This window comes from Lutra lutra, chromosome 1 (genome assembly GCF_902655055.1).
Source record: "Lutra lutra chromosome 1, mLutLut1.2, whole genome shotgun sequence".
NCBI classification, from domain to species: Eukaryota; Metazoa; Chordata; class Mammalia; order Carnivora; family Mustelidae; genus Lutra; species Lutra lutra.
The window spans coordinates 93042198-93062403 of NC_062278.1; the positions used below are offsets into that span (position 1 = coordinate 93042198).

General features: G+C 37.9%; 1 protein-coding gene across 5 annotated transcripts in view; it reads right to left on the reverse strand.

Annotated features, from left to right (window-relative positions):
- The window catches only part of WDR49 (WD repeat domain 49), a 136803-nt gene that overhangs the window by 57223 nt on the left and 59374 nt on the right, over window positions 1-20206 (reverse strand). For 4 of the 5 annotated variants that reach the window (XM_047695096.1, XM_047695017.1, XM_047695343.1 and 1 more), the window contains 2 exons: window positions 19872-20105; window positions 525-689 (listed from right to left, as the gene is read on the reverse strand). In XM_047695096.1, the coding sequence (XP_047551052.1) occupies window positions 525-689; window positions 19872-20105 (399 nt within the window). The remainder of the gene's footprint in view (window positions 1-524; window positions 690-19871; window positions 20106-20206) is intronic. The other variant, XM_047695251.1, reaches the window with a different exon arrangement.

The following is a 20206-nucleotide window of genomic DNA, read 5'->3' on the forward strand; positions in this document are numbered from 1 at the left end:
GCTTACGATCCTTCTTTACTGTCTCACTTTCCTTCACATAAAAGTGCAAATTACAACATAGGTTGATTTTAAAATATTCATTTGCCCTCAAATTTGAATCTATGCCATTTTAAAAAGTTTTCTTTGTTGCCCTGATTTCTCATTTTATAAACTGAGAAAAAGAAAACTAGAGATATTAGTTGGAGCATAGGAAAATTACTTGGACTTCTTATTCCCCAAAGTAATCCTCTATCCAGAACACTGGAACAGGCTTTCTGAAATAAGTAAGCCAAGTTGTGTTTTTATGTTAAATAATTTATTCAGAAAAATCATTTATTCATTTTTCCACAGAGGTTTCTTTTTTTTTTTTTTTCTCGCCCCTAACAGCTTTGTTATTAGATGGTGTGAGTTATTTAAGTCTTCTCTTCTCATCTTTCCTCTTGCATGGCCAAAAAGACGAAAACAAATATAGCTATAGCTATGTCTCCTCACATAGTATTTCAGCCTCCTCGTATCTGGATAGAAAAGCATCACTGCGTTCTCACCTTTATGGTCCCATCTGTGCTGCCAGTCAAAAGCCGTGTCTCATTTGCATCAAGGGCCATAGTGCTGATTTCTGCATTGCCATGGCAACCAGTAAACTGTTTGATTTTCTGCCCAGTGTCTATCATCCAGAAGGAAACAGTAGACCCCGCGTCTGAGCTGATTACCTAAGAGAAAATAACCTTGTAAAGAAATTAAATACAGTCCCAGAATCCACCATTTTTATTTCAATAAAAATATCTAACCTGTGAATCCCTCCCCCACCCCACAATAGTTAGAGACACAATTGTGATGTTTTCTTTTTTTTTTTTTTTGTTAAGCTGATAGCATTTTAATTCCTAAGCCAGAATGGAGGTAATGAAGTCATGATTCTCTTTACCGGCAAAGATAGGAATCTACTTCGCTTCCCCACCATTCAGCTGACTGTCTAGAGGCCATCCTGAAAGCAAATCCTACTGAAAATAGACTTAAAAATTTTCTGCATTTAGGTAAGAAAGCTGATTTTATTAGTCATGGTGCTCTGATACCATTTACTATATGAAAAGAAGCATTATACTGTATTTCACCTTCCATTTAGCATTTTGAAAAGAAAGCACCACCAGACATTATGGGGGGAAAAGTTAATCTTAACAAACTGATACAGCTATCGCTTTCAATGCCATTAGTCCCTTTCTTCCTCCTCTCTCAAGGTGCTGTATATATTTTTGCAGCTAAACACAATTATTGATGGACCACTAAAAACAAAGAACACAGGAAGTTTAAATATAAATCTGCATATACACTCCAAGAGAAAGGCAACAAAACAAATGCTAAAAGGGATACGATTATACATAATAGCCGACAGTGGGAAATTTTATAGTGGCAAGTAAACAGCTAATTTCAGCTCTAGATATTTAGGCACCCTGTAGGAAGTTAAAATCACTTCACCCATTTGACTTGGGGACCCAGAAGAACGAAAGCAAAACAAAAACACTGAACCAAACAACAAACAAAAACACTGAACCCACAAATAAGTAGACTGGAAATTGCCTGAAGAAACATCTAGACTTTGAGAAAACTTAAATCATGTCTTTATTTTCATAGGTACTGATTACCATCGTATAAATGTAAATTTATTAATAATATGCTAATTTGGGTATCACACTTTTATAATTAAATGGGTTCAAGATTATCGAATGTATATTCAGAAGATCTGGAGAGCCAGCCATCTTGCGTGTGTATGCCTTCATTTGGATTTTGGGCACACACTGAACGACCATTCCATCCCAGCTCCGTGACGGCAGCAGGGACTCATGAATCCCGCTCTGAAGGAATCTACAGTCTGGGCTTGAATATTAAAATCACCTGGGGAACTTTATAAACCATGACCATATACCAGATCAGAGACTCTCATTTAACTGGACTAAGAAGGAGCATTTTTTTAATGAGCCGCCTAGGTTACTTAAGTCTGGGAACTCTCAGTCTAGGTAAGGAAACAGACAATAAACAGGTTAAGAGCCGAATAATACCACAAGTTTAGAGGTCTCACCCCTGGTTGCAGCAGGGACACTGAGAGGAATATCCAAAATCTCACTGGGTTGGGGGATGGGAAATGAAATGTGAGGAGGGCCAATCTGCGATTGAAGATAGGAACATGTATTTATTGGATGCCGAGCTCTTTACACTCACTATCTCATTTGATCTTTATAAAAATCCTGTAAAATAAATAACGTTATCATCCTCATTCGACCAGTGATGAAATTGAGATTCTAATCAGCTAAGCACTGTTCCCAAGCTTATATAACGAGGTTTTAATCATAGGCTGTCTATGATAGACACATCATAAGGTCTTCTATATTCCAGTATAGTATCCCAGATAATTAAGAGTGTGCTGAGAAGAGAGAACTTGGAGAGTATTCGAAGCATGAGAAGCGATATGAAGTGTAATGGAGACAGAGTGTGGATGCTGAGGTAAATTGTGGAATGCCAGGTGAGGCAGCCAGCTGGTCTGGTGACAGATCATGGAATCCCTAAATAGCAATGCTTGAGATCTTAACTATAGAGGACAGACTGATGGATACCAGAGGGGAAGGTGTGAGGGGGATGGGGAAAGTAGGTGATGGGGATTAAGGAGGGCACTTGTTGCGATGAGCACTAGGCACTGTATGGAAGTGTTGAAGCACTAAATTGTACACCTGAAACTAATATTACACTGTATGTGAAGTAACTGGAATTAAAATGTAAAAAAAAGAGCAATGTTAGAGAATAATGAGTCATGTGTATAAAGTTCTTGCTGGGATAGGAACCTTAGCTTTCACTGGGTGGGCAGCCTAGTGTATGACTCCAAGTTCACAGCAATCATTGCTCTTGATGGGGAGGATGATGATACAGCATTTTTTCTCCATGGGTCAGTGAAGGTACTCCTGGCAGTGGTGTAGAGAACAAACTGAGGTTGTAGGAAGACCATTTGGGGGCTGCTGTGATAGTCCAGGTAAAAGGTGTTCCCACCTGAAACAGGAGTTTGGCGGTAAAAAGGAGAGGAGAGACTGAGAAATAAAAGGGCCACCATTTTGCCACATTTATGCTCAGCAAAGAACTGGTTGTGAGCAATTGATCTCTTGTAGCCTTTTTTCCGCTGAAATTACAATTCTGAACCAAACAACTTCTTAAAATGATATAAAACTCTATGTATGTTACACATTTTCTCTCCTGAAATCAAAAGTGGCTTAAATATTTAATTACCATTGTTTAACAATAGTATAATTTCTAGGACAAAATGGCCTGAATCTTGAAATAATGTGCCCTATCTCTTCAATTATCACCCCAGGTAACTGACTGTGTTTCTGTTTGCTTTGATTTCTGCAACATGCCTGGTAGTTGAGAGCACTGATTCTGAAGCCAGGATGCCTGAGTTTGAAGGTGAGTTGTCTGACCTCGGGCTCATCGCTTAATGTCTCTAAGCTTCAGTTCCCTTCCCTGTGAACCAGAAAGAATCACAGTAACTACCTCAAACCATATTTAGGAGATTTTAATAAGCTAATATTTGTAAAGCACAGTACATGCTATATTATAAACAAGCTATAAAAGTTAACTAGTGTTATTATTCTATTTAAGCTTTATTTGTCTCACTCTCTATTTTAGGTGATATCACTTTTCATATCTAAACCAATTTAAAAAAAATATTTAACATCTTGCTTTCTTTCAACCATGACAGTGAATACAGACAATTACAATTTTAGAAAGCAGATTGTAAATGTACACTGAAATTTCAAATTATATCAGACTTGTGAATTTCTCCACATAATTACTTAGGAATTTGAACTGTATTCATTAAAAACAAAACCGTGGAAACATAATTTTCCAAGCTTGAGTGAAAATTTTGATGTCTTTTTTTTTTAAGAAAAGGTTAAAGGTTGTGAAGTGTTTTATTATTGCTATTCAAGAAGCATTTATTGAGAACTTAGGCATTTTAGTACTAAAAGATGGGCATTCCCTGATTTAAAAAAAAAAAAAAGCAAAGTGCAATGAGACCAATGTTCAAGGAAAAGACTTGTTTACTTGTCTGAGACTGGCATCACCCACATTACAAAGCATCTAATCATTGATTGCCCCCACTTTAATCTGCTATAGACATTCAATCAGGAATTAGTAACTTTCACATTTTGCTGTTTTGCAGCAAAACTCTCCCTCCTTTGATCACCTGGCTGAGCCCCAACATGCTATTCATCTGTTTTTAGCACCTTTCTCTGCTCATTTCACAATTTCTCATGAAATCTGAATCAATAATGACAACAGGGGAGAGCCAGTCAGATTTCATTTTATGGCAATCTGCCTTAAGGTGCAGTCTTAGGGAAAACAATATGCTGAAAAATGAGGACTGACCATGTCACAAACATACCACCAGTATGAACAAGACTTCTGTCACTATGACAACATCCGAATACAAGAATAGCAAGGCAGGTGAAAAGACTTCCAAAGTTTGGTGAGAGAGGAGTGCATTTAACATCACTTGGCAGGTGAGGGAAGAGGTTTCACTACAGGACGGTGGGGACTTTATTTTTAGCAAGCTGTGATTTTTCTCAGGAATAAGTATTGGTTTCATGTTTATATGCCAGATTTTGATGAGACCAAATCTCTCCAAGTTTTCAGTTCTTTCCTAGCTGCTTCTTATCCTGTGAGACCTCAGCGGAGGAGGACAGGGCCCCGGCAGTCTGCACTACCCTAGTCATTCCAGTGCGAGCAGGCCTTGGGAGCAAACTGTTCTTCTCCACCTTATGTACCCGAGTTAATAACCATTTAGGAATATATGGGTCTTTTTGTCTCTCTCATCGGAAGCTGTCACAGCCAATGAGACAATTCTAAGAGACGTGAGGCTGTATCCATATCCCCTAATTGCCTTCTTGTATTCCAACAACAGTAGGCATTTTAGTTATCTTTATATGCATTCCAAGTCCTAGGTCCAAGCGAGAAGGGAAATCAAAAATTACAGCAGCGGATGTCACTGGCTACCAAGGAATGAAGACATTTGACTTAATTGCTCTTTATAGTTCTATTTTCAGTCAGTGCTGTTTGCGGCCCCATAATATAAAGCAGGTTACCTATTTTATTTCTATTGTGCATCAAATCTCTAGAAGTCACATTTCAGTAAGTAGTGAAGTGAGGGGAATGATAAGATCTAAGTACTGGTGCAGAAAGAGGATTCAAATATTTTAAAGCAGCCAGTCCCCATTATAAATCTTATGTATTACCTCTTTTGGGTTAATTTGTCATGTGCTCTTGCATAATTCATTCCTTGAGTTTACTGAACACCTATGATATGCACGACACAGGATATGGGAGTTGGGGATTCAGCAATGAAAAATTCCTGCTGTGGGGGGTAGAGATGCAGTCAGGCGAGAAAATAAAAAGAAAAAAAAAAGCTATGTAGATATAGAGATAGATATAGTCTAGTGGTGATAAGTATTATGGAGAAAAATATAACTGAGACGGAGGTAGAGGTCATTGGGGGTGAGTGCAAAGCTGGATGCTCTGACAAAGCCTCCATGAGAAATCATTTGAGGAAAGACGCAACTAACATAAAGGAGGGAGTCATATAGGCACCTAAGTGAAGAAAGTTCTACACAAAAGAAACAGCAGTGCAAAGGTCTTAAGGTAAAAATTTCCCTTGGACATTCAGGGACTAGCTAGGAGGAGGTCAGCAATCCTAAGCAGTGTGAGCGATGGGAGGGGCCGCAGGCTGTGACAACCTGTGGTTGTCATACAGGCATTCGAAACACTCCCTTCCTTTAAGAACTAGGAGCAAAGTCAGAAAAATACCATTTCCCCTTTTTTGGCTAATATTTATCTACCTTTTACTCCTGCTTTGTTCCATGCATGTTTATATACAATATCCTCTGTTCTTCACAGAAAATCTACAAGGGAGGTATTCTAATCCCTATTTTATAGATAGGAAAACTCTTGTGTAGAAAAGTGGTAGAGACTGCATTGCACGTCCAGGTTCCGGTTCTGCATGTTTAGAAGTCACCCATCCTAACCATAAGTAGAAAGCTAAACTAAAAAAATCAATAGCCCTTCTTTGATCAATAACAGAAATGAGGTCGCAGGACAAGTCGCTACCCCCAGAATTGGAGAGATCAACAGGCAAAGAGAGAAATCCCCAGTTTACCAGAGCAGGAATGTGGGAACTGGAAACTCCATGGGAAACAGTGCCAAGAGAGGAAAACCACCACTAAAATTCACAAATTGTTGCAGGCTCCAACTGGACAAGTCCAAGAGTTAAAAATGTCTGGTGGAGTCTGTTATGAGGGTCCCCAGCATTTTATGAGTTTTATTTTGAGATTATCAACCAGGTTTTTACTATAATATTAGATGAAAATCCACTCCTGCTTCTGGCAGAGGCAGAAGGAAAGAAACTATTTCAAAATATATTAGAGTAATTCTGTTCTTCTTAGCAAGGTCCACCCTCAAGAGAAACTATTGAGCCAGAACCTCACCTGCTGGGGTTTTATCAGTGCTTACTTGATCTGAGGATGGGAAATACCAAATTCTAGCTGGCTTTAGTCATCTTATTGGACATAAGTGTGGGGGGCAACTGAGGAGCCTACGTGATAAAAAAATTTACTTAATTTTGAAAAAGCAAAGTTCATAGTCCAGAAGCACGGGCTCACAAAAGACTGAGACCTAATGCTAGGACTACAAAGTGCTTCTCCTCCCCCACGTCTCACCACCACATTTCTAAAGGCCTATTTACAGCTGTTCCTTTTACTTTGTTCCTTATGTTCCACTATCAAGAAAAAATTACAAAACATAGGCATAAACATAAAAGGCAAAAAACACAGTTTAAGGAAAGAGAGCAAGCATCAGACCCAGACATGGTAGGGATATTGGAATTATCAGATCAGAAATTTAAAATAACTGTGATTAATATGCAAGGCTCTAATGGGTAAAGATAGCATGTGAGAACAGATGGGTAACATAAGCAGAGAGATAGAAATCCTCAGAAAAAAAAACAAAAAGAGATGCTAGAGATCACAAATGAATCATGCCTTTGATGGGCTTACTACTAGACTGAACATGGCTGAGGAAAGAATCTTTGAGCTTGAGGATATATCAATAGAAACCTCAAAAACTGAAAAGCAAAGAAGACAAAGGCTGAAAAACAAACAAACAGTATCCAGGAACTGTGGGACAACTACAAAAGGTGTAACATTCACACAATGAGAATACTAGTAGGAGAAGAAAAAAAAAAAATGAACAGAAGAAATACTTGAAACAATAATGACTGAGAATTTTCCCAAATTAGGAACAGGTACCAAACCGCAGATCCAGGAAGCTCACATGACACGAAGACGACTAAATGCCAAAAATAACGACACATAAGCCTATTAGAGTCAAAGATGACATTTTGAGAGAAGCCAGAGGACAAAGATAAAAAGGAACAAAGATAAGAATTACATTTGAGCAGGATAACAACAGATGTTGCCAAGGATGCAGAGAAAGGCAAACCCTCTTGCACTGTTGGTGGGAATGCAAACTGGTGCAGCCACTTGGGAAAACTGTGGAGATTCCTCAAAAAGTTAAAAATAGAACTACCCTAAGATCCAGCAACTGCACTGCTAGGTATTTACTCAAAGGATACAAATATACTGATTCAAAGGGGTAGATGCACCCCAATATTCATAGCAGCATTATCAATAACAGCCAAACTATCAATAGAAAAAGCCATCAACTGATGAATGCACAAAGAAGATGTATACATAAACACACACACACACACACACACACACACACAATGGAATATTACTTAGTTATCAAAAAGAATAAAATCTTGGGGCACCTGGGTGGCTCAGTGGGTTAAGCCTCTGCCTTTGGCTCAGGTCATGATCTCAGGGTCCTGGAATTGACCCCCACATCTGGCTCTCTGCTCAGCAGGGAGTCTGCTTCCCACTCCCCCCCCACCCCCCTGCCTCTCTGCCTACTTGTGATCTCTGTCAAATAAATAAATAATCTTAAAAATTTTAAATTAAAAAATAAAATAAAATCTTGCTATTTGCAATGACATGGATGGAGCTAGAGTATTATTATACTAAACAAAATAAGTCAGAGAAAGACAAATACCATATGATTTCACTCATAGGTGGAATTTAAGAAACAAAACAGATGAACATGTGGAAAGGAAAAAATAGAGTGAGAAAGAGGGAAGCAAACCATAAGAGACTCTTAAGGACAGAGAATAAACTGAGGGTTGATAGAGGGATGTGGGTGGGGGATGGGCTAAATGGGTAATGGGTATTAAGGAGAGTACTTGTTATGATAAGCATTGGGTGTTATATGAAAGTCATGAATCCCTAAGTTCTACCCCTGAAACTAATATTACACTATATGCTAATTAACTAGAATTTAACTAAAAATTTGAAAAGGATTACATTTGACTTTTCCTTAGAAAACATGCAGTCAAATAGGGAGTCGAGTGAAATATTTAACGTGTTAAGAGGAAAAAAAAAAAACCCCACAAATCTAGAATTCTGTATCTTGTGAAGATAACCTTAAAAATAAAGGAGAAATAGACTTTCTCAGACAAACAAAAATTAAGAAAATGTGTTCCTAGTAGACCTGCTTTCAAAATATGTTAAAAGTTCTTTAGAGAGAAAAAAATAATTTAACTCCAGAAATGAGATCTACATGAAAAAGGAAGGACATTAAAGAAGGAATAAGTGAAGGTAGAATAAAAACTTCTATTTTTCTTATTCTTAATTGATCTAACAGAGCAAAACAATAATACCAACATTAAATTATGTATGCTTATGTATACATATATAATTATATACAGATATATGCTTACATGTAAGGGAAATGAATAACGCCAAACATACAGGAGAAAAGAGGGATGAATTAGATTATTTTGTTATTATAAGGTACTAAAACTACTTGTGAAGTAATATAGTGTTATTTGAAAGTGGACTTGGATTTATTGTAAATGTATACTAAAAACTCTAGAGCAACCATTTTAAAAAAGTTAAAAATAAAATATAACTGATATGTTAAGAAAAAAGAGGAAATAGAATAATTTTATATGCTTAGTTAAAATCATGAAAGTCAGGAGCACCTCAGTGGCTCACTCATTAAGTTTCTGCCTTTGGTTCAGGTCATGATCCCGGGGTCCTGGGACTGAACTCTGTGTTGGGCTCCCTGTTCTGCAAGGAGCCTGCTTTATCCCCACCCATTCCCCCTGCTTGTGTTCCCTCTTGCTATCTCTCTCTGTCAAATAAATAAATAAAATTTTTTAAAAATAAAAATAAATAAATAAAACCATGAAAGTCAGAAAAAAGAGTAGAAGATAGAAATAGGAACAAAGAGCAGGGGTAACCAAGAGAAAACAATAGCAAATATGAAAGCTATTAATCCAATTATACCAATAATCACTTTGTCAATGGGCTTAATGAACCAATCAAGCCATATTATCAGATTGGATCAAAAATCAAGACCTGGGGCGCCTGGGTGGCTCAGTGGGTTAAGCCGCTGCCTTCGGCTCAGGTCATGATCTCAGGGTCCTGGGATTGAGTCCCACATCGGGCTCTCTGCTCAGCAAGAAGCCTGCTTCTCTCTCTCTCTCTCTGCCTGCCTCTCCATCTACTTGTGATCTCTCTCTGTCAAATAAATAAATAAAATCTTAAAAAAAAAAAAATCAAGACCTAACTATATAGTATAAAAAGAAACTCAATTTAAATATAAAAACATACAGATTTAAAGTAAAATGGCCAAAGAAAGATATATCATGCTAACATGAATCAAAAGGAAACAAGAATAGCTATTAATTCCAGACAAAGCAGACTTTAGAGCAAGAAAGTTAGTACGGATGAAGAGGGGCATAATGACAAAAGGTCAAACCTCCAAGAAAACAACAAGCCTTAATAGGTATGACCCTAACAACTGCATCAGACTACATGAGACAAAACTCGTAGAAATGCAAGGATAAATACATTAATCCACCTTTATAGTTGAAGATTTCAATACTCCTCTATCAGAAAGGGACAGAACCAGCAGGCAGAAAATCAGTAATGATATGTTGAACTGAAAAACATCACCAATCAAGTAGATATGAATATAAAATAAACTACCTCATATAAAAACAGCAAAGATACATTTTTCTCAAGTTTGTATGGAACATTCACCAAAGTAAATGGTATTTGGGGACATAAAACACATCTTAACAAACTTCAAAGAATAAAAATCATACAATCTCTGGTCTCAGTCCACAATAAAATTAAACTAGAAATCAATAACAGAAAGATAACTGGAAAAATCCCAAAATACTTGGAAATTTAATAGCACACTTCTAAATAACACATAGGTCAAAGAACTCTCAAGAGAAATTTTAAAAATATTTTAAATTAAATTAAAATGAAAATACAGCTCCTGTATGGCTCAGTTGCTTAAGCATCTGCCTTCAACTCAGATCATGATCTCAGGGTTCTGGGATCGAGCCCTGCATTGGGTTCCCTGCTCAATGGGGAGTGTGCTTCTCCTTGTCCTTCTGCCCCTCCCTCTACTCATGCTCTCTTAAATAAATAAATAAAATCTTTAAAAGTAAGTAAGTAAATAAATAAATAAATAAAATGAAAATACAGAGGTGCCTGGCTGGCTCAGTTGGTTAAGCCACTGCCTTTGGCCCAGGTCATGATGCTGGAGTCCTGGGATGGAGTCCCATAGCTGGCTTCCCCTGCTCTGCAGGGAGCCTATTTATCCCTCTCCCTCTGCCTCTCCCCCTACTTGTGCTCTCTCTCTGTGCCAAATAATTAAATAAAATCTTTTTTTAAAAATACAGATAAAAAATTTTAGAATGCAGAAAAAGCAGAAATTAGAGGAATATATACACATACATTAGAAAAGAAAAAAGAAAAGCTAATACAATTAAAAGTAAGCGGAAGAAAAGAAAAAATTAAAATTAGAGCAGAAATCAATGAAACTAAAAACCAAAAATTAATGAAGTCAATGAAATCAAAAGCTGGCACTTTAAAAAGATCAAGAAAATTGATAAGATTCTAGCCAGGCTAAGTAAGAAAAAAAAAGAGAGGGAGAGGATACAAATTACTCATATCAGCAGTGAAAGAGGAGACACATCACTGAAGATTCCATATACATTAAAAGGATAATAGAGGAATACTATAAAAACTCTACGTCTACAAATTTGACAACCTAGATGAAATTGGCCAACTTATTTAAAGACACAATCTTCCCAAACTCACACAAGAAGAAATAGACATAAACCAAGTTCAAACAGGCCTATATCAATGAAAAAAATTAAATCAATAGTTAATCATATCCCAAAACAGAAAGCAGGCCGAATGGATTCATTGGTAAATTCTATGAAACATTTAAGGAAGAAATAATGCCAGTTTACTATAATCTTGCTGAAAGTATAGAAGCAGAGGGAATACTTCCTGACTCATTCTATGAGGCCAGCATTACCCTGATACCAAAACATTACAGAAAACTACAGTCCAATATGTTTCATGAACACAGATATAAAAATACTTAACAAAATAATAGCTTATCAAATCCAACAACGCATAAAAAGAATCATACAGCATAACCAAGTGAAATCTATCCCAGGTATGCAAGGCTGTTTCACATCTGAAAATCAATTAATGCAATCCATCACATTAATAGGCTACAAAAGAAAAATCATGTGATTATATTAATAGAGGCAGAAAAAGCATTTGACAAAATCCAACATCTATTTATGGTACAAATTACCAGTAAGCTAGTAATAGAGGGGAACTTCCTCCACTCGATAGAGTATTTGCAAAAAACTTACGGCTAATATCATACTTAATGTTGAGAAATGTGAAGCTTTCCCTACTAAGATCGGGTAAAAGGCAAGGATGTTACCTGTCATCACCTCTTTTCAATACCATATAGAAACTTTACCTAATGCAATAAGACAAGTAAAGAAAATAAACAGTATAAAGATTAAAAAGGAAGAAATAAACTGTCTTTGTTAGCAGATGATGTGATCCTATCTGTAGAAAATATGAAAATCAACAAAAAAACTCCTGGAATTAATAAGTGATTACAGCAAGATTGCAGGATATGAGGTTAATATACAAAAGTCATTTGGTATCCTATATAGCAGCTTAAGGAAAAGTAGAATTTGAAAATAAAACTGTAATACCATTTACATTATCATCCATGGAAATTAAATACTTAGGTTAGGTATAATCTAACAAAAATGAATAAGGTCTATCTGACATAAATTACAAAACTCTGATAAATAAAATCAAAGAACTAAATAAACGGAGTTATTCCATGTTCTGTGGATAGGAAGACTCAATATTGTCAATATCTCAGTTCTCCCCAACTTAATCAATATATTTCAGCAATGCAAATAAAAATCCCAGTAAGTTATTTTATGAATATTGACAAGCCAATTCTAAAGTTCATATTCAGAAACCAAAGACCCAGATAAGTTAACTCAATATTATAAGAAAAGAATAAAATTGGAAGACTGACACGATCAACTTCATGATTTACCATAAAGCGCAATGAAGACAGTGTAATATTGGCGTAAGAAAAAACAACTAGATCAATGGAACAGAACAGACCCCAAAACAGATGCACATAGAGTCAACTGATCTTTAACAAAAAAGCAAAAGCATTTTAATCAAAAAAGAATAGTCTTTTCAACAAGTAGTGCTGGAACAACTGGACATCAATATGTAAAAAGAGGACTCTAGACACAGACCGAACACTGTTCACAAGAATTAACAAAATGGATTACAATATAGGAGGAAATTTAAATAACCGTGTGTTTGGCAGTGACTTTTTAGGTAAAACACTGAAGGTACAGCCCATGAAAGAAATCACTGGTAAGCTGGACTTCATTAAATTTAAAAATATCTACTCTGCAAAAGACACTGTCAAGAGAATGAAAAGATAATCCACAGGTTGGGAGAATTTATTTTCAGAAGATATATATGATGAAGCACTGTTATCCAAATATACAAAAAAAAAAAACCTGAAAATTCAACAGTAAAACAACTCAATTTAAAAAATGGGCCAAAGAACTTAACAGACACTTCACCAAAGAACATAAACAAATGGCAGATAAACATCTGAAAAGATGCTCCACATCATAAGTCATTGGAGAAATAGTAAAACAACGCAGTACCATGCATCTATTAGAATGACCTAGATCTGGAACACTGACATCATCAAATGCTGATGAGGATATAGAGCAGTAGGAACGTTCAGTCACTGCTGGTGTGAAAGCAGACTGGTGCAGCTACCTTAGAAGGCAAATGGCCTTCCTTTTTTTTTTTTTTTTTTTACAAAACTAAACATATTATTACCATTCAATCCATAAATCATGTTTCTTAATATTTATCCAGAGGATTAGGAAATTTATGTCCACACGAAAGCCTATGCATGAATGTTTATAGCAGCTTTATTCATAATGGCCTATACTTGGAATGGAAGCAACCAAGATGTGCTTCAGTAGATGAATGAATAAATAAATCGTGGCACATCCATCCAGTGGAATATTATTCAACATTTTAAAAAACAAGTTCTTGAGCCATTCGAATACACAGAGGAGACACAAATGCATATTACTGAGTGATAGAAGCCAATCTGAAAAGGCTGTATGCTATAATGGTAAATGCATGTGATTATAAATTTGTCTAAACTCATAGAATGTATCACACTAAGATTGACCCTAATGTAAACTGCGGTTACATCTGGTGATAATGATGTGTCAATATAGGTTCATCAGTTGCAACAAATGTACCACTCTAGTGGGGGATGTGGATAATGGAGGAGGGGATGCATATGGGAGGATGGGGGAATATGGTGCATTTCTGTACTTTCTACTCAATTTTGTTATGAACCTAAAAGTGCTCTTAAAGAAACAAATTCTTTTTTTTTTTTAAGATTTTATTTATTTATTTGACAGAGAGAAATCACAAGTAGGCAGAGAGGCAGGCAGAGAGAGAGGAGGAAGCAGGCTCCCCACTGAGCAGAAAGCCCGATGTGGGACTCGAACCCAGGACCTGGGATCATGACCTGAGCCGAAGGCAGCGGCTTAACCCACTGAGCCACCCAGGCGCCCCCAAGAAACAAATTCTTTAAAAAAAAAAAGGCCGAGACTGTGATGATGAGACAGGCTGAGGAAAGGGTCCTCTCCTACTCTTCTGTTGGATTTCACGTGGCTTTCCTGGAGAATATTTGATAATATTCATCAAGGTTACAGAGAAAAATACTCTCTGACCCAAAAATTTCAATTCTAGGAATTTATTCCACAGATGTTTTCTCACTCGTGCTGAAAGTTTTGTGTTCAAGGTTAAAAACTACTACATTATCTGTAATCTAAAATGCTGAAATCACTCCAAGCTAATACACTTTGATACACCCATGTAACAGAATACTGTGCAGCTGTAAAAAAGAAAGAGGATACTCTAGGTAATGAGATAAGATGGTCTCTAGGCTAAATTTTTAGGTGAAAAATCAATGTACAGAACGGTGTTTCTGTGCACAATATGCTATCATTTGTGTAAAAAACACTTAATATTGATTCTTAAATATTAAGAATTATACATATCCCTATTTAAATGTAAGTCTACATACATACCTCTGTATGGATAGAATAGCCCTGAAAGGGGGCTCCTGAAAGTCATAAAAACTGCTTGCCTCCAGGGAAGGAAGCTGAGTAGGTAGAGATGGGTAAGAAGAAATTTTCACTGTATACCCTTTTGTCCTTTTGAGTTTTGTAGCATTGAAATGAATTATCCCTTGCAAGCTAATCACATTTAAATATGCACATGCATACGTGTGTGTGTGTGCGCACATATATGTTTTGGAGTAACACTGAGACTAGGATAATTCCCATGTCTCCAACAAGTGACCAGAGCTCACGGCCTTGGGACTGACATGTAACTAAGTACAACCTTAAGCTGACAACTGAAGAAAAGTCATGTTATTAAAAGGAAGGTCACATGGAGACCAGCAAATAAGGCAGGCAAAGAGAAAGTCTTCATCAGTGTTCATCCAGCTCTGTTCAAAAGAGAAACTCATTGATTTGGCCTTAAATACAAGCACTGAAGAGGTATAATGTCTTGTAAGGTGGAGATACATTTCCCTCAAGCTTATCCACTTCCTTTTACTCAGATTTACAATCACCAAGGGAGCACCCAGTCGAATTGGTGAGATTGTCAAATGTCTCAATTCCCAAAAGATGGTGTGCAGAAGAGAGGACAGGAGATGCATTGTCACTAGAAAATTATAGCCTTGGCCCCATTTTTAATGAATGATCTGACTTGATGTTTGCTGTGATAGCGTGAGAGTTGGTCCTCAAGAAACAGAACCAGTTTGGCTAAAGTAAAGAAGGGTCTAGTCTTCTAATTTTCAAAGTCAACATCCCATGCCGGATTATGAGAACCTCACCAATGACTTCAGGGGTCCTGCTGGAGGCAGCCAGGCAGCCGCTGACATGTCTCTTTATGTAATCATGCGTGTGATTAATTTTACTCCCTGGGTAAAGTGGTAAGATTCTGGGAGGCAATTTGTGTATCAAATTATCTAATATGCATATATTTGAACCTAGAAATGCATTCCTAAGCTCCTACCCTAGAGAGATAAAGTCATGAGTGTGAATATATTTATGCACAAAAAAAATCATAATAACAAAATTCTCATCAAGGCAAATGGATCAGTAAATTAGGATACGCATATACAATGGGATACTGTGCTGCTTTTTAAAAATGATGAAGTAGATCTACATTTTAGAGTCAAGGAAATATATTCATATATATTATTCTAATATATCAAAAAATAAAAGAGTTTACAGAATGATATTTATATAAAATATTCTATGCAGAGAGATATTTAGAACATGTTGATGATATTTCCTCAATATTTAGTTCCTTATTTGAGCTTACTGCATGGTTTTAATTTCTTATAAGTACATAGTGTTTTACGAAAATAAGTTATTTAAATAATAAAAAATGGTTAACATCATTATCTACCAAAATGTAATGATGCCTAAATATCTAGTCTGACTATAAATATGTCCTAGATGCAAGACAAACAGAAATGTTGCCTATTTTACAGAAACACATAAACCCCCATCATTAGGATGAGAGCCATAGTGATAACTCAGAAATTTTATCTATTCCATTTTATAGGAAACCTACAAATACATTTTTTAAAGTTTCCTAACCTTCATGGGTTCTTAATAAAAGCTTCATTTAAGAATTCAGTGCAAAGACAGTTCATTACAACTGCCCCCAGGATATTGAGTTACTTTGATTCTTTCAAAATTAGGCATTCCAGGGACTCCTTCATCCTGTCCCAACTTGTTCTGCTGCTGGCTGTGAGGGCATGCTTTGCTGGGTGAAGAAAAGCACATGCTTTCTTTTAAAAGATTTTGTGGGGTTTAATATCACTTTCTTAGATGAGGGTGTGAGGATATACCAAAAGGCAGGAATATAAAGAAAAGCACAGACTGCACCAAGTTGCTTTTTATATAGGGATTATGTGGGGTCTCCGCCCAATATCAAACAGAATGAAACATCTATAAAGTGTGGGCAACATGTTCAAATGACAACAGAAAGGAAGGCTTTCATTAAACTCAAAAACAGAGCCTAACAAAAGGCACCAAACCAGATAACCACAGAGCAAGTGCCAGTGGACTTGGAAGGGTTCCTTTTGAACTTGGAATGAGAAGGGGTGATAATTCACCAAACCTAGCCATTGAGCATATATTCGATACTCATATATTTGATACTAGGGAGTTGTGGAAAAATACAGAAGTGGGAAACAAGGATCTTTCCCTTACACCAAAAACAAGAGGAGAGAAAAATGGGAGTTCAGTGTCTTGAATGTGAAAGAACTAGAAACGTGAGCAATACTCCAAGAGGGGAAAGAGGAGAGGTAAGTGCGGGGTGTCCCCGGAGACTTCAGGAGCTGAGAAGGCCACAGACGGGCTCTGGGACTGAATATTTATGAGCAGGAACCAAAAGGGCTGTGAAGAGAAGAGGCAGGATAAACAACTACCTCACCTGAAGGGGTGTTCCTGCACAAAGCTCAACTCAGGGTCCCCTCCCCCATCCTAACTCCTCCAAACCTCTGCTTTCACGTGACCCATGGTGAAAATAAAGATGAAGGAATATCAAGAAGTTATTAAGGAAAAAAGTGGCATAGAGCACCAGCATTTAACCTGAGAGGTATGGAGGGCCGGGGGAGCCTTGCTAAGGCTGGCCTTGTGGGAGGAAGGAGGGCTGCTCCTGAGAGGCAGGACACAGCGAGGCAATGCTGGAGGTAATCCCTGCTGTTACTCTTTTCATGTCTGTGCTCCCCACCACATGCCCAGCCCCTACCACCACACACACACATATTGAAGGGTCAGTAAACTGAAGCCTAGACATGAGAAGCTAGCTGCCCAACATCTGCACTCTGATCAAACTCAACGGTTCTCAAAACTTTTGCTCTTGGTATTCCTTTACCCTCTTAAAAATTATTGAAGAATTACAAACAGCTTCCATTTATAGGGGAGATAGAGACACACACAGAGAGAGAGACTGACTATGTATCTACCATATTGGAAATTTAAACTGAGCAAATGTGAAAACACAGGAATACAAAAGCATATTTTTTCCTTTAGCCATCAGAGCAAGGATGTCATCACTCATTGTGTAGCCTCTAGAAAACTCCACTTACAATCATGAGACAGAAAGAGTGACAAAAACAAACAACAAATAATATGATGAAAACAGTCTTGCTCTTACAAATTTTCTGAAAGAATCAGAGTCCCCCTACGGGTCTGAGATCACACTGTAGAAATTGCTGTTTTAACCTCAAATCCATGCTTTTGCTCAGACCTCTTTTGAAGGTGCTTATGCTATAAGTTCTGTCTGGAACTGCTTCCTTCTTCTAGAGAATTCTGCTACAAGACTTCAGAGCTCTACTCTGTCACCCACCCCAGCCCCAGGCAGAACTGATGACCTGCCATGCACAGCACTTTGCTCTTAATCTCTACTTCATTTTACTGGATTCCATTTTTCCTTTGTGAGTTAGCAATGTTCCTGCCTTCCCTTCTTTCATCCGTCAGCCCCGTAATGAGCACCTGCCGGCAACCAGCACCAAGAAGTCCAGGGCCTGAGTCTCCCTGAACTACTGGAAAGAAGAAACTATAGTGGATGAATCTGCTTCCTCATTCCTGGCACCTGGACTTGTTCAAAAACTGTTTTATTTACTTTGTCTAATTACTCTGAAATGATAAATTATCACTGGTGGATGGCACTGTGGGTGATATGGTTTTCTTTGTTCTTAACTGCAATACATTTTTATAGTGATAAATGCAATACAATGTTGAAGTATTTCTCCGTAGCTTAGCCACTAATAGTTAGGAAACACTTATGCACGAAATGAACAGCTCTATGTACTTTATATACATGTTAATGTTTTTAATTAGTTATGCTCTCGACAGCAGAAGTAAGTAGAGGTACGAACAACCCAACTCAGTTGCACAGTGAGTCTTCCTACAGCTTAATACCAAATGTGCATATTCCATCATTCCCGGTAAGGTGCATGTATTTGCCCTATCTTAGCTCTATCTTCACGTCCCAAATGTTAGATTCCACATCTTCGTGTCCCATCTCCTGAATCCCTCAGGGAATAGTGCTCATTTATGGCCAGACGACATCGGATCTTAACATCTACATACAAACCTAGCTTCTTAACTCCACAGCTCTCAATTAGCAAAAATGTTCTCCTGGAAATAAATAACCTCTCTCGCTTGGCCACCAGGGAGCCGAAATTAACCGGCTGCCTCTGAAAAGTTCAGTAAAACATTTCCGGGGGAATGTTCCCTGCAGATGGAATTCAAAATGGATTATTTCGTAAAGGACTTTTATCTCTGAGAATAACCAGAAAACAGAGAGTCTGAAGCAGTGACACGATACGCTACTCATTATTAACAAAGGGCTTTCCACCCTCTCGCGCAAAAACCCAACTACTCATTTCGGCGCGAATGCAGAAGCTTCTGCAGAAGGGAAGGGAAGCATGGGTTGGAGTTATTGTTTAATTGGCCAGCAAGCTGGTTACAGGGCTCTCTGCTGGGCTCCTGCTGTGCAGTTACGTTGAGTCCTGAAGTGATGGAGGCAGCGGGATAAGCTCCCTCTGGTGCCTCTCCCTCCATGACACCACACGCCTGCTCACCCTGTCCTCTGAGAAGGCCTGTGGTCTGGGCGGCATGCTCGCTCCAGAGGAGCTGCGGCTTCTTCATTGACATTCAGGTAGTGCTCCCATAAGCAAAGGCTGCAAAGTGTCATTAAAGTGGTGGGGAGACAAACAACGCTCGTGCTGCATACCAAATGGCACCACATTTAACTGAATCATTTTATTATGAATACATTCCGGGCTGCCACTGTGAGCCACTGGTGTAAAATATGCTGGCAAAATGGATCTCTGCTAATTACATTTCATGCATATTTCAGAACTTTCCACCGGGATACGGGAGGCTGGCGTTCATAAAATAGAATTTTACAACCAGGTTCACTTGCATTTGGCATCAAGACCCAAACGAGCGAGTAACAAACAGAAGTTCAATTACATTGCATGTTTTGTTTGTTTTCGCTGGAATATTGTAATTCCTTATAACTCTATCTGCGCCGCCGTGGTCCCTGGCTGCAAATGGAATCACTCTTCAAATCCACCTGAACACACATCATTGCAGAAAAGTACATAGCTATTAAATCGTTTCTTTCCCACAATTTTTTTTTCTGTATGTGTCCTCAGTTGCCTTAGGCTGAATTAAAGGAATGAGCCTCTGGACCTGGGGACTTGTCAGGAGAGTGACAGAAAAGCATCATTACCTGCTTCAAGACCGAACTGTAAAGAACACAAGTGACTGCTTTCTTGTGGCTCTTCACCCGTGTGCTGGCCTCGCTTTTCATCGCCAACAATGCAAGCTGATTATTAAATGAGATGAAAAGCCGTCCATGGGCTTCATCAAAGTGGAAGAGACATCTGAAGTCCTGACTTTTGGGGAAAGAACAAGCTATCCTCTGGATGGACAGCTGGTGCTGAATATCCCAGAGTCTCAAAACCTGGATAAAAAGTGATCAAGTCATAGGAACATGTCAAGAACAATTGTAATTTTTTAGCCAGAACTGTTTCTAGTTCACACTCAACCCCAGGCAGACAGTTG